Below are 13149 nucleotides of genomic sequence, written 5' to 3'. Positions count from 1 at the left end.
AGATAGAACTTAGCTGAACATCATAGTTTCTATTTTGAGGTCTGTCTCGCTTAGACCTGCAAGCTGCAGTATCCATAGAGATGCTGTTGCCAGCAGTTGAGATGTACACATGTTGATTAGTGTTTCCTAATTGCATTTAGCAGTGTGTCTTCATTAAGGTCCTGTTGAGGACAGAGCCTTAAAACATCTTGGTTGGGGCGTGTGTTTTGCTAAGCCATCCATTCCTGCCTCATACAAGCCTCTCTTTGCATGAAAAATGTATGGGCAGCATTTTCAGAAGAGCTTATGGCTTAGGAGCTGAAATCCTATTGCAGTGAACTTTAATGAATATTAAATCGCTTAAGGGCTTCTAAAAATTGTAGCATTTTGTTTCTAGAACTTCAGTAGAAATTACAGCAGTGGGGGGTTAGATGTTCCTAAGGCTTCAGGGAGAGCCTGCACTGTCCTTGCTTTGCTTTGCCTTCTGGTAAGTAGATGTTTTTAGGTTTCAGTAGATGTTTTTAGGTTTCAGTAGATGTTTTTAGGTTTCAGTAGATGTTTTTAGGTTTCAGTAGATGTTTTTAGGTTTCAGTAGATGTTTTTAGGTTTCAGTAGATGTTTTTAGGTTTCAGTATGGCTCACAACACAGGTTTCACTGTCTAAACTCCGGGGTTGCAAATGATTCTAGATTATTTTCTTAAAGGGGAAAAAAAAAAAATAAAGTGGAATTGTGACAGGTCTACAGCAGCTGAAGACTTGCAGCTGTCTGCTTCTTACATGAACATGTACGTCCCCGTGGGAATCTGTGCGTCAGTACACAGTGCTACATACATATTCTCAAGTCAGCGATAGAATTCAGTTACAGATTAGCAATATATAACTCAGTAGCAGAGTCAGTAAACCAAACAAGTAAGTAGTGATTAGGAAACAAAACAGAGCTAAAAATAAAATTCAGAAAGTAACCAGAAATATAAAAAGAGTCTCTCAATTTCCTTTGCTTTCATTTCAGTGTATTTTTAGGCTGCATGTCCTTTAGACTAAGAATCTATCTTAAATGTTGATCTCTACCAAGCTCTTACGGTGTAATATGTAGGCTTTTGAGAGACCCTCTTCTGTCTTTCAGAGTTTTCTTTATGTACTTAATGTTTTGGTGGCATATCTGGGTTTTTTTATCACCCTGTTAACACAGGTTTCAAATATGGTTTGTGTTAGTCGGTCTCTTTTCAAGAGGGAGAGTGCAGTCACTGGGAGACCTCTTGCCTTTGTGGTATCTAATAATCTGCAGCCCATGGAGAAAGAGGATAGTTTCATCAAATTTTGGCTTGGAGTGTCAATCAAAGAAAGATCTCTTTTTGCCGAGATTTGTTTGTTTGGACTCCTTTACCCTTCATATGCACCTTGAGAGAATGAGTAGTAACCTCAGTGAAAAGACAGGAGCGAGTAAGAAGCGGTCTGGAACGATGAAATTACTAAAATAAAGCCCTTGTAAAATTTTAGGCACAGGGTTGCCTGGTATGAATTTGGCAGAAGTAGAAGTGTGATTGAAGAAGAAATAGATGTTCCTTCCGAACTGAAAGCCTGACCGTGTTGTCTTTATTTCAGTTCAGAAATAGTGCAGACCTTGGAGCAGAGGCGGCGGTGACCCCCAGAGACACGGGTGGGCAGGAGCCACTGATGGCCGTGTCCCAGGGCAGAAGTAGGACACCTCCCTGCCACCAGCCTCTGTTGCAGTCCATGGTCTGTGGGGCACAAGTGGCTGTAAGGGTTTTTAACCTGAGCTAGTTGGGTAACCCATCTGATAGAACACATCTGTTTTCCTCTGCCGGTGTTTTCGGTGGTGCCTTTCTCCAAAGCTGTGTTCCAGAGTGGTCTTTGAATGCTGTGAAATTAAGGCTGTGTTTTCCCATCTCTTCATGTATGAATTGCGTTTAATGATAGAAATTATCATAAATTCTGGTGAAACCATTCTAAATAAAGTAAGGGATAACTGGCTGGCATTCCAAAAGTCAGTTTGTCTTGATGAAAAGGACAGCCCTGATCCAGGGACAGAGGGAAACTTCTGTGCCCATCACCTATTACACCACCTTTTTCCTTATCATTTCCCAAGTGCTGTTACTGTGGACTTTAATAGGATATTGGGAGAACACTGAAGAATAGAGTCAAACAACTCTGAGGTTTCCAACAGGCATAGTTTCTTGATAATCTTTGCAAGAGGCAAAGAAAAAGCTGGAAATAGTTGGAAGTAAAGCTCAGTAGAAATTCATAAAGAATCTCATGTTTTGAGAGTTGAGGTAATAGACAACACAGAAGTCTAACTATATTCTGCTTCTGGACAAACAGTTGTCCTTACAAATGTGCCACACTTCCCAGAAACTGCTGTGCATGGAGTGCTTGTCTGTGCACCTGCTCCCCAGTCCTGTGTGTTTCCTCTGAGCTTCGTGGAGTGCTGAGCTGTATGAATGATAATTGTAGTTCTCCTCCTCCAATTTCTTACCCCTAGAGTACCTGCAGGAAGAGTAAGAGATTATGCAAAGTGTGCGATATGGTGCCTTTGTTCCTATCTTTAGTGTAGTTACTGGATGTGTAGTTTTAAGAGGGTTTTCTCCGATGTTGAAATTGTTGCAACTTGTTTTGGTGTCTAGCTTTTTCCCCCTACTCATTCTCTTTTGTCCCTAAAATCAAAGTGCAAAACTGTAGAGCCCATACTTTGTGGGAGCAGAAGACACTTATCTGAAACTCTCAAAAGAATCTGCAGTTTGGTGCATCATTATTATACTGGTTCTCTTTTTGATAAGGTTGTTGGAGTTGTACCTTATCAGCGGGCCAGGTTTGAGGGTAGAGTGGTGTGTTATGGGGCTGTCACACCTTCTGTGTAACTTCAGCAGTTTGCCTAGATGGTTTCACCTGGATTGACTTTATTTCAGTTTATTAAATCTGGAATAAAAAACAGGTTTTGCCTTTCTGGGTTTTTTTTTGTCACTATGTTGGTGGAGCAGCAGTCCCTGCCTCACTGCCTATTTGTACAGCACAACTTGGTGCTACCATGGGTTATGTCCTTCAGGCTGTGATAACAAGTAATATTGCCAATAAACTCAGCATTCATTTCACTGCAGATTGGGGACAGAATATTTTGGTTTAGCATATTCATGCAAAAGCCTATAATCGACTGGTTCAGGATAAATTTAGCTATTAAAGAAAATAATTTTCTCCTTTATTTGGACTGAGGCTTGTGTCTTAAAATGAACGCATTTGTTGTCTTCTCCATTTGGATCATCTGTGTGCTCTGTACAATTATTGTGGCACCCATAAATGTGGATGTGCTGAAAATGTTTGAACGCCATTTCAACCTGAGTGCAGCTGACTCTGAATGCAAGTTAAGACTCCTCTATCTCTGCCATGAGAGCCAGAGATTGCTAGTTTTCTGAGCTGAGACTTTCAGCTATATCTATATTTAAAATATTAAAGATGACTTTTACTCCAAGGAAGGTAAAGATGTGGCATGTAGAAGCACATGTGAGTGGGGAACATGTCAAAATACCGAGGGTTAGATAATGATTTGTTTCTGGGGTATTGGATTTGCCTCCAGGCAGATAGACTAAAAAAAGCGTCGTTTTCCTCCTTTATTTCATGTTCATGATGTATTTATTAGGTAAATAATAGCAAAGTCTAGTTGTGCAGTACATAAGCTTTAATGAAAATGTAATTGACAGTGAAACCTGCCACTTGTTACAGTTAAGAGTCTATAGTGGAGCTGCACACACAGCATCATTTGCTGCTCTTGAGGTCACTTTAGAGAGAAGCCTGTGTGTGGTTCAGATGCACCTGCTTCTTGCTCTGCCTGAAGTTGTAGTTTTGAACCAAGCAAAGCTTAAAATCACTTTATGTTCTTTTCCTTTAGCACGTCTATGTGAAGGTGGTATGATGTGTCCTGAACACTTTGTGATCCAGTGCCTCATTCTGCAAAAATGTGCTAAATCCCCATGGAGCGAGTGGCAGTGGGTGCATTTTGATCTGGGTTGGGGTTCCTGGAGCAGGGCTGGGGGACCTGGATGTGACTGTGTGTTCCACTCCATGCCCATGGCTTTGCCATGGCCATTGATGGCTCAGCAGATGGCAAGGCTGAGGATGGACTGTAAATGGGGGTTTTCTCACCTGCAGAAAAGTTCTGGGGAAACAGAGACTTTACTGTGCTGACTTCCATTCAAAAGAGCAGATAGCCAGGGAGTTAAAGCCCGTTTTTCATTGTATGAGGGAAACCTTTGTGAATCTACATTTATTTTCTTTGAGAGGTTTTGTTTGTTCTTTTGTCATCGTTTTTCACGAGATGGCTGTGGGACCTCTGCCATGGCACCATTTGTTTTCACTTGTAAAAGCAAACAACTTGCAATGCTAATTAAAGAGCTTTTTTTGATAAAGTAAGAGCTTTGCATTATTTATCTAAACTCTTTTTTATGGGAGAATGTTCTGAGTTTGTTCATTAATGAACACTTAGAAATAATATAAAATTAGATCTCATTAATTCTTCATGAGGTGTAATTTGCCATGATCATTTTTCTTGGCATTTAGGTGCTGTGAACAGTTCATTATTCATAGTGAACTTTTTTGACTCTCGGTCCTCAAAATGGATATGTCTGCATGAATTTTCTGGGGTTTAGAATATTTTTTTTCAGATTTTGATTTTAGGACAAGATTGTTTGTGGTATGTTTAAAAACACTTCTCTTTAGTGCCTATAAATAACCCTTATTCTTAAGATTCTTAATTTTGACCTTTTTTTGTACATACCAAATCAGTTTGTGTGTATTGTGGAATATGGTCAGCGGAGTATACCTAATTCAGATAGCAAGAATGGGTGTCGATTATTTGCTGAATGCAAGCTCCTTTCAGTGTGCATATGTGAGTGTACAGCCTTAGTTCAACATGCAGACCTCCTTTTAGACTGCCAAGAACAAATTTTGTAAATATCAAAAATGTATATTTAAATTTATCGAGCCATTGGCTATTGCTTATGCATGCAATAGGGAGATAAGGCTGTCTCAGTCTGTGGGTAGTTTTCCAAATGATTCATTAACTGTGCTTTGTAATGGTAGATGGATGTCACACATTTACTGTAATAAGTGAAGATTAGTGTCAGTTACTCCAGCTTGTAATAGTTTGTAATTGTAATAGTTGTGTTTATACATACAGGTATTTTTTTGCGTTATTGTTGGAGCTAATATTTTAGCAGGAATAAATTGAAATTAATTGAATTAATTGAAAAGACAATGAAGACATGATGGAAGTATTTCTGAAACATTAGTAATGCAGGAATTGCTCTAATGGGTATTTGTGGCAGAGACTCTGTGGGAGTGGTTTATACCAAGCCTTTTGGTAAGCAGTGTTTTGCAAAACACTGGCAAAGCTTATGTTGTCTTCCCCAAAGCGTTTATTTGTGAAATCTGTCAAACTAAAATACCTCATACTTTGCTGATACATTACCATAGTGAGAAAAGTAGTACACCAGGAAATCGTCATTTTTAAAAGCAGCAGTCTGATGAAATACATGCACAATTTGAAACATGTAACTTACAAAATCAGTCTTGAAACTCTATCACAGATAGTACTTGTCAGTGTTAGAATATTCAGATTATTGGTAGCTGAATGATAAAAGGTCTATTAGCAGTAACTGCAGTTTATTCTTCAAAGATGCTATTATCCTATATATAGAGTAACATATTGCAGTATTGGGAGTTTGGCAAGTTATTGCCCCCCAAAAATAAAATGCCTCTCTGTACCAGTAGCACGTGAGTGTCATCACACATGACATTTGCACTGTAATATTTCAGAACCGGTAGTAACTCCCTAAATTGGGTCAGAGAAGGTCTACAAAAAGAAATGTTTCTCAGAGCACAGATATTGCTAATTTTACTTGCTTATGGAGGTTTAAGAATACCTTCAGGGATAACAGTATATTTTGGTTTTAAAAAAATTAACATGGATGTTAAGTCACTCTCGAATTTTCAGCATTTGTTATGCCTGTATCCAGATAAGCCCTTGATGAGCTAGGTAGACTTAAAGCCTTCTTTGGTATTTTTGTAGAATTCAATTGCAGCCCAATATTTTCCTGTATTTAAGAAAATTATTGCCAGTAATTAAAACACAGTAAGTTAACTGTGTGCCCTGGAAACTGGAGTATTGATTTTTAAAATGTTCATATTGTGATACAGGCATTGAATTAAAAATTTAAATCTTAGTGTTGTGGATAGGAAAAAAAAAATACAGTGACTGTCATGTTGAAATCTATTTGAATAAATAATCTTCCTCTTATGTAATGTGCTGACTGATGTGGAATCAACAGCTATTTAATATTAAAAACAGTGCTTGACAATAAACATCCCAGTGCATGCACACTGAACTCTGCCCGGGGTTTGAGCTCCAGACGTGTCTGGGAGGGAGAGCCAGGGCTCACCTTTTTGTTACCATTAGTAAGTCTTTACTCATGGCAGGAGTCAGCATGCACACCTCAAGGAAGTGTTATTCATTTGTGCCTGTGAGGACTTGGAATGCAGGCTCTGCTACGGAACTGCTTCTGCACAGAAATCACTCTGTAAATGGGGACTTAAATTTATGCAGTAAAAAAAAAAAATCTAAAATCCTTTATCAGAAATGTTTTTAATAATTTTTCAACATTTTTCTGTCCATTATCTCTTTTTTAATATGCGTATGACAAATGGATTTCCAGTAACCTACGACTTGGCAATAATTTGAAGGCCAAATAAGTGCCTTGGTTTTCCTTTCCGCTATTAAAAAATCAGGAAAACCTAATTGGAGTTGAGAGTAACTAAGAAGAAAACCTGGCACCTGGTGCAAAATTAGTTTATGCCAAGATACTTTGAAGTATATGAGGAAATGTACTTGTTCAGGAACAGATTTTTACCGAGCAGCTTACTCTTAATGTTCTGAATGTGTTAAAAGTCTTGAGTTGGATTCTGTTCCTTTCCTTGGTGGGGAAGGTATAAACGCTGAGAATTGAACTAAAAAGCATTTGCAAAACGCCTAAGTAGGACACCAACCAGTTTGGAATTTTGTTTTCTTTCACAGATTTTAAGAGATCCAGGGTTATTGTCTACCGCGGGGAACTATAGATATCTTTGTGAGTCTGTTGCTAATAATAGCTGCTGTACCTTCCTCGGTGTGTTGTGCTGAAGTCCTGCTTCTGCTGAAACTGAAACCAGTGGTGTGGTATTCCTGCCAGCTCCAGAGGGGCAGGATCAGTCCCTACAGCTGCATCGTGCCCTGCGGGGCTTTGTGTTGGGGAGAACACGGTCTAGGGATGGAGAGGCACACGGGGAGCTGCGATAACCACGTCAGCTGCTTGGCTCATCCTCTGGCCGTGCGCTGGCGTCGGAACCGGGATTTTTATTCCCCCAGTGTGAGCCGAGGGGATGTGGCTGCAGCCTGTAGGAGCAGGGCTGTGCCGAGCCGGAGCGTGCATCAAAGGGTGATCCCACTGCAGTCCCCAGATAAACGGGCTGAGCGGCAGCTGAGGCCTTTAGGTAGTACCTGTGAGTAAATACGTGGATGGAATTAGATTGGAGAAGGGAAGGAGTTATGGCCGATGCCGGGTAGAAGGGGAGTCTTGAAGGAAGAGAGTGTGGGGCTGGCACAGCTTGGCCAAGGATGCCAGCAGTACTTGGTGCCACGTGGCTGGTAAAATTGGCAGGGGGATTCTGGTTTGGCTGTGCCCATGTCTTTCAAGAAGTGACTATTTTTGGGCGGCTTATTTTCAAAATGATTCTGCTGTGTGGTTTTAAGGCATTTCTGTTAAGCACAATGTGGCAAGGCTTCTTTTTATTTAAAAGCTGTTAAACCAAGTAGCTATTCCTGGGCTTGATAATAAAAATAATGGTAATTCAAAACTTATTTCCATTGATAAAAAGGAGGGTTATTTCCTAAATGAGGCATTAAACTAACACCGAAGCATTTCAATTAAAAAAAAAAAGACATGACCAGAATATAACCTATTTAGACTCTGAGCCACCCTCACGCAGTTAATTTTAGAATAGACACCCTTTTTTTGGTGTGTGTGTGTGTGTGTCCCCCCATCCTCCTGAATTACAGGCCTGATTTGTCACAACATGTACCTCCCTGGATTTAAAAAAGCAAGCAAATTAAGTCTTGAGTAATTATAATAATTACAGGATCGGAAGAAATACCAGGTTCAGAGTGTGTGGTGCCTTTAGCCCTCTGTTCTGCCGTGTTTGTCCCTGTCCCTGGGCAGTGCAGTCTCCTGCCTGGGGCAGCAGTTTGCATCGCTGGCTCTCTGGTGGAGGGAGGCTGAGCCCATCCAAGGGATGATGGAGTGAAGCTGCACATCACAAACTTCACTGCAGGCAGCAAACGCCACCATTTGCATTGCTTTAATTCACCCCGATTTGAGACTGAGCTGATGCCCTTCCTTTGGCAGCACTGGTGACAGTGAAGACAGGCTAGGAGCCACAGTAGGGACAAATCATATAGATAAAACCTCAAGTACCCAGGGTTTTCTGCTTCCTTTGTCTGCCTGTGCAGTTTTGGGATGAAAACTTGTGTTCTGCAGATAAACATGCAGTCAGCTTTGCTCACATGATGGGTGGCACTGGTGACAATGGGGCTGCTGTCCTGCAACACACTTTGCTAAGCTGGATTCTTATTTGTCATTTTTTGGAAAGGCCTATTTGAGGCTATTCTGTGAAAACTGGAGTTCTGTGTTTCAAGATGGATGTGCTTGTTATAATTCCAGTTTTTACCTGTGCCTGATAAGCCTTTCTTTGATTAAACCTTTTTGATTCTAGTAAATACCTGAAGACCTTTTGTATCTGTGGAGATTGCAAATCCGGGGCTTTGTTATTTAAAGGTGTCAGTTCATTAGTGAAAAATATAGGTGGAGAATATAGGTCAGCACTGGAACCTGTAAATGGTATGTCTTGGGACACCGAGTTTATTAATTGAAGGCAAGCTGAGTGATGACACGGTGCAGATTGACTGTGCCTGGTTAATGTTGTTGTCATTGCACTCTGTGATACAGTTATTAAATAGGTAAAATATTTTACCTTTTCGTATAGAGCCATACACTTACTTCATCTGATTTAATGGAACTATAATTTTAATTATGATTATTACCTTAAATTATAATTAAATTTATGTGGTTTAAATTTACATTTGTGAAAATGGCTGCGTGATGAAAGCAGAAATCAGCTTCGCATTAACAAAAAAAGGTTTTTTAACTGCATCTTAGTGTATGCTCACAGCCAAAGACTAGCATGACCTACTTTGCAACAATAACAGAGGAATCAAGCCGGGTTTTTTTGTTGAAGTATCTAAATTGGCCATGAATGCTACCTACTCATTCGTTTGTGAGTATCTTTAAAAATAGCTATTGTATCTATGAAACTTAAGGGTGGTTTTTTTTCCCCTTTCTCTCGTTTTGCTATAGATAATTAGCACCATGGAGCCTCAGGTGTCGAATGGCCCTACTTCCAATACAACCAATGGACCCTCCAGCAACAGTAGAAACTGCCCTTCCCCCATGCAGACAGGGGCTGCTACAGATGACAGCAAAACCAACCTCATAGTCAACTATTTACCCCAGAACATGACCCAGGAGGAGTTCAGGAGTCTCTTCGGGAGCATTGGTGAAATCGAATCCTGCAAGCTCGTGAGAGACAAAATCACAGGTAAGAGCTTCGTGTCGTGGGTTTTGCCTGCCTTGGAGCCAGCAGAGCCTTGGTGCTTGTACTGCAAGTGCTAGCACAGGGAATGCAGCAGAGGCAGTGCTAAACTTCAGGAGCGAGCCTTTAGTTCTTAGTGCTGCACACTGGATCTAGAACAGCTGAGAAGCCCCTTTTCTCTCAGTGTCTGCGGGTCTGGGGGAGAAGTCTGAACGTTGCCAGTGTGCGTGTGTGTCACACACTGTGCAGCTTCTTGCAGGAGAGCTTAGGCAGTGGCCTTGCCTTCCTGTTTATTCTCATTTTTATTTAACATGGACTTGTCTGAATGGCTTGGGCCAACTGACGATTCCTAATTCTGACTCTGCCATTTGAGCTTCAGCAAACCCTCATTAAATTTCTGCCTGCTTAAGAACACCATAAGGTGAGGTGGCTCTGCATGTCCATCACAGCTTATTGACCACAGTGGGCTGTTGAGACACCCTGTTCTGGATTTCATTCAGATAATAGTCAATTAACTCTGCTCCCCAAAAACATTGGAGTTTGCAGCCATCCTTTTTCGTGTGACGTTGCACCCGTTGGTGGGTGCCTTCGGAAAAAAACCCGCCCGTGGCAGATGCTGCCTCAACAAGGAGAGGTGTCTGCACTGTCACTAGAGGAGGTGTGGATGGGTGCAGATGCACCTGGCCTAATCCACATCCTTGCTGCCACAGCCAGGAATCTACTGGTGCACAAGATGGGATGAACAATCAGCTTTTATAGCTTGCTTTATAGGTTAGCTTTATAGGTTGTGTGTCTACTCGCGCCGTAGGTGGGAGCAGCTGAAATTTCACTGCTGTTCAGTGCATCACCAGTGCTGTTATGTTTAGCACAGAGAGCAGCAGCCTTGGGAGGGAAAGGGTTCCAGAAAAGGAGTCAGCTCCCCTGAGAGGCCCTGCTGGCAACTTGGGTGTGTGCTCTGTGGGAAGAGGCGCCATGGGAAGATGAGGAATTAAAATGCAAATCTTCATACCTGCTTCCAGAACATCCTGGCAGCCATTGCACCGGCAGCATTAGGATGATCTGCTTAGTGCTTTTCAACATGCAGTGCTTCTTTTTTTATTTACTTCCTGACACACAGCAATGCTCTGGTTGAACACAAGGCACATAACAAATGGCAGTAGCTGCAGGGCAGCTCGAGTCCTCACAAGTGTAGTCCAGCAGAGCTTTCTTTAGCACGTTGACCATGATGTATCTATTGCAATAAATCTTCTGATTTGGACACAGCTTCGGGTGTTCTAAACAGAAGATTGAAAAATGGAATTGACTTTTATTTACTTTTTTTTCTACAGACCTTTGTTTTTTCTTCTAGCCTGAAAATAATCTGAAAAATTTAGCAGCAGGTTAGTTCAGTTATTTCAGGCAAAAGTGAAACCCTCATCTGTAGGTGCCTGGCTTGAATTTTGATCTCGTTTCATGAGCTTTTACTTCTTTTCTTTTTCCTTTTACTACTTTATCCCTCAAATTCATGATGATGTTACAGTATATTTTCAAGACTTCAGATACTTGGTGTTGTTTTCATAGGGAGTGGGTTGTCTTTGGACAGAGAGCCATTACTTCATCAGCAAGGAACAGTATTTTTTGTTTCATTCCATCTCCAGGCTTTTGTCTTTCTGTTTCAAGCTGTGGAAAACTTGCTGTATGATCTGCTGACATATTCTTGGGTAGTTTTTTTGCCGATGTTTTTCCTTCCCTATAAAGTGTGTAAATCTTTAAATCACTAAAATGGTTTAAAGGAACCATTAAAAAAAACAAACAAAAAACTTAGGCAGATATCTTGAGGACATCACCTCTACATGTTGTTTTAAATGGTGATACAAATACAAAAAAATCAAATTTGCAAAAAAAAAAAAAAATTGTTCTCCAAATTCTGTGCTGTTTTTGAAAACAGAATTTCATCTGCCAGGGTTTTCAGGCCTGTTATCAAGGCATTGTGCAACATCACTGAATTTGGGGATGCCAGTTCATTCCTCACATTGAATTCAGAGTTAGTAAGTCAAATGCAGTCCTCTGCCAGAAGCAGTTCATGTTTTCGAGATTCTTAGAACATGGAGAGTCACAAAATGGAAATGCACTGAGGTCATACCCAGGTCATCTTTCTGGATAATCATGTAAGCCTTTCCTTCATTAGGCCTCTGGATTGTTTTTTTGGGAGGGGAGGGGTGGAAATATGCCAGTAGGCTGCTAGAGGAATGATGGGCTTTTCAGGGGTTCTTTGCTTTTTCCTTATTAAAAATCAATAGGAGTATTTTTTCTGACGCTGGAAGCTGTATTGCAAAAAAGCCCTATTAGATTCTTAAGCTATTGCTGAAGCAGTGAAGATGTGAAATGGTTTAGATTTTGTCTGCTTTTGGATTTTTCCTTGTTTCTGTTGAAAATTTTGTGGCCTTAATAAATCTAAGCTAAGTATGCTCTGGTTTGTTCTGCCCTTAAACAAATGTGCTGTTCTTTCTGTTAAAAGTCTGGTTTGTCTTCATATAATTGTAAGTTTGCTTCCTTCTTGCTGGGCTGAATTATCAGGCAAATCAAAAAAAGTCAGAATAAAAAGCTGTAGAGAGAGCGTGCTTCAAGAAAAATAGAAAAGGTCATAAACCAAATCATGATTAAATAGTTATCCTGGCAAAACCATAGTAGAAAATCTCAAATGTATTTCTGAAGGTAGCATTGAATTGGCTCATGTAAAAGATTCTATTTCTCCTGTCAAGGAGCTGCAAAGTTTTTTTGGTTTTTTTGAGTAATGTTGAGTCTTTTGAAATGTTTTTTTCAAGGAGTTAAAAGGTATAGAAAGTCTGTTTAAACATACTGGATCTCTCTAATAAAATTCATGACCTGAATTCTTTTATTAATTTTAAATTTGGTTAAACAATGTATGACAGGAATAGTCATCTGCTCTAAGTCTTTCTGCAGTCTTAGAACAGTAGTAGGAGTTTTAATAAAAATTGGTTTGTGAAGTTGCCCCCTCGCTTTGGGAAGGCACATGTTAAAACAAGCATATTCCTTTACTAAAAAACTATGCTAATTTGGTAGTACACCACACTGAGTTGAATAGGAATGACAGCTTCTAAGGCAGCCTTTAATTTGGTATTCAAAACCAAAATCGTAAACTTGGGTTTTGTTTGGTAGCTTCTCAGAACAGGCAGGATATACAGTAGCATTTTTTGAAGATGCTAATGACTTGAGAGAGGAGATGGAAGTCAGGCATACATTTTAATTATGGGGGAGGGGTTGCAATAGCAAAAATGGTTTGGGGTGGTTTTTTTTTTTCTCCACTGCAGAGATTTTAAGGGAATGAGACAAGGAAAAACAGACTGAAGATAGTTGCCTTCATTTGGCAGGGGTGTTTAATAAAAGCAGAACTTGTGGTTGTAAAGTGTGCTTATTAAATTCTTCATTTACACTACCTAATTAATTCTAGCATTTTAAATTAACAGTGAAACTGGTCCCTGC

The 13149-nt window shown here is 40.2% G+C and overlaps 1 protein-coding gene and 1 long non-coding RNA gene across 6 annotated transcripts in view; both read left to right on the top strand.

The window, feature by feature from the left end:
* The window catches only part of ELAVL4 (ELAV like RNA binding protein 4), an 80449-nt gene that overhangs the window by 29080 nt on the left and 38220 nt on the right, over positions 1 to 13149 (top strand). For all 5 annotated transcript variants that reach the window (XM_066325513.1, XM_066325511.1, XM_066325510.1 and 2 more), the window contains exon 2: positions 9432 to 9672. In XM_066325513.1, the coding sequence (XP_066181610.1) occupies positions 9432 to 9672 (241 nt within the window). The remainder of the gene's footprint in view (positions 1 to 9431; positions 9673 to 13149) is intronic.
* On the top strand, positions 258 to 681 carry LOC136365257 (uncharacterized). The gene is made up of 2 exons (XR_010744315.1): positions 258 to 484; positions 605 to 681. It is a non-coding gene; the product is annotated as an uncharacterized lncRNA (long non-coding RNA).

The sequence above is a fragment of the Sylvia atricapilla genome, chromosome 9, assembly GCF_009819655.1.
Source record: "Sylvia atricapilla isolate bSylAtr1 chromosome 9, bSylAtr1.pri, whole genome shotgun sequence".
NCBI lineage: Eukaryota > Metazoa > Chordata > Aves > Passeriformes > Sylviidae > Sylvia > Sylvia atricapilla.
Note: the sequence above shows the minus strand (reverse complement) of the source record. Positions and strands in the feature narration are given on the sequence as shown.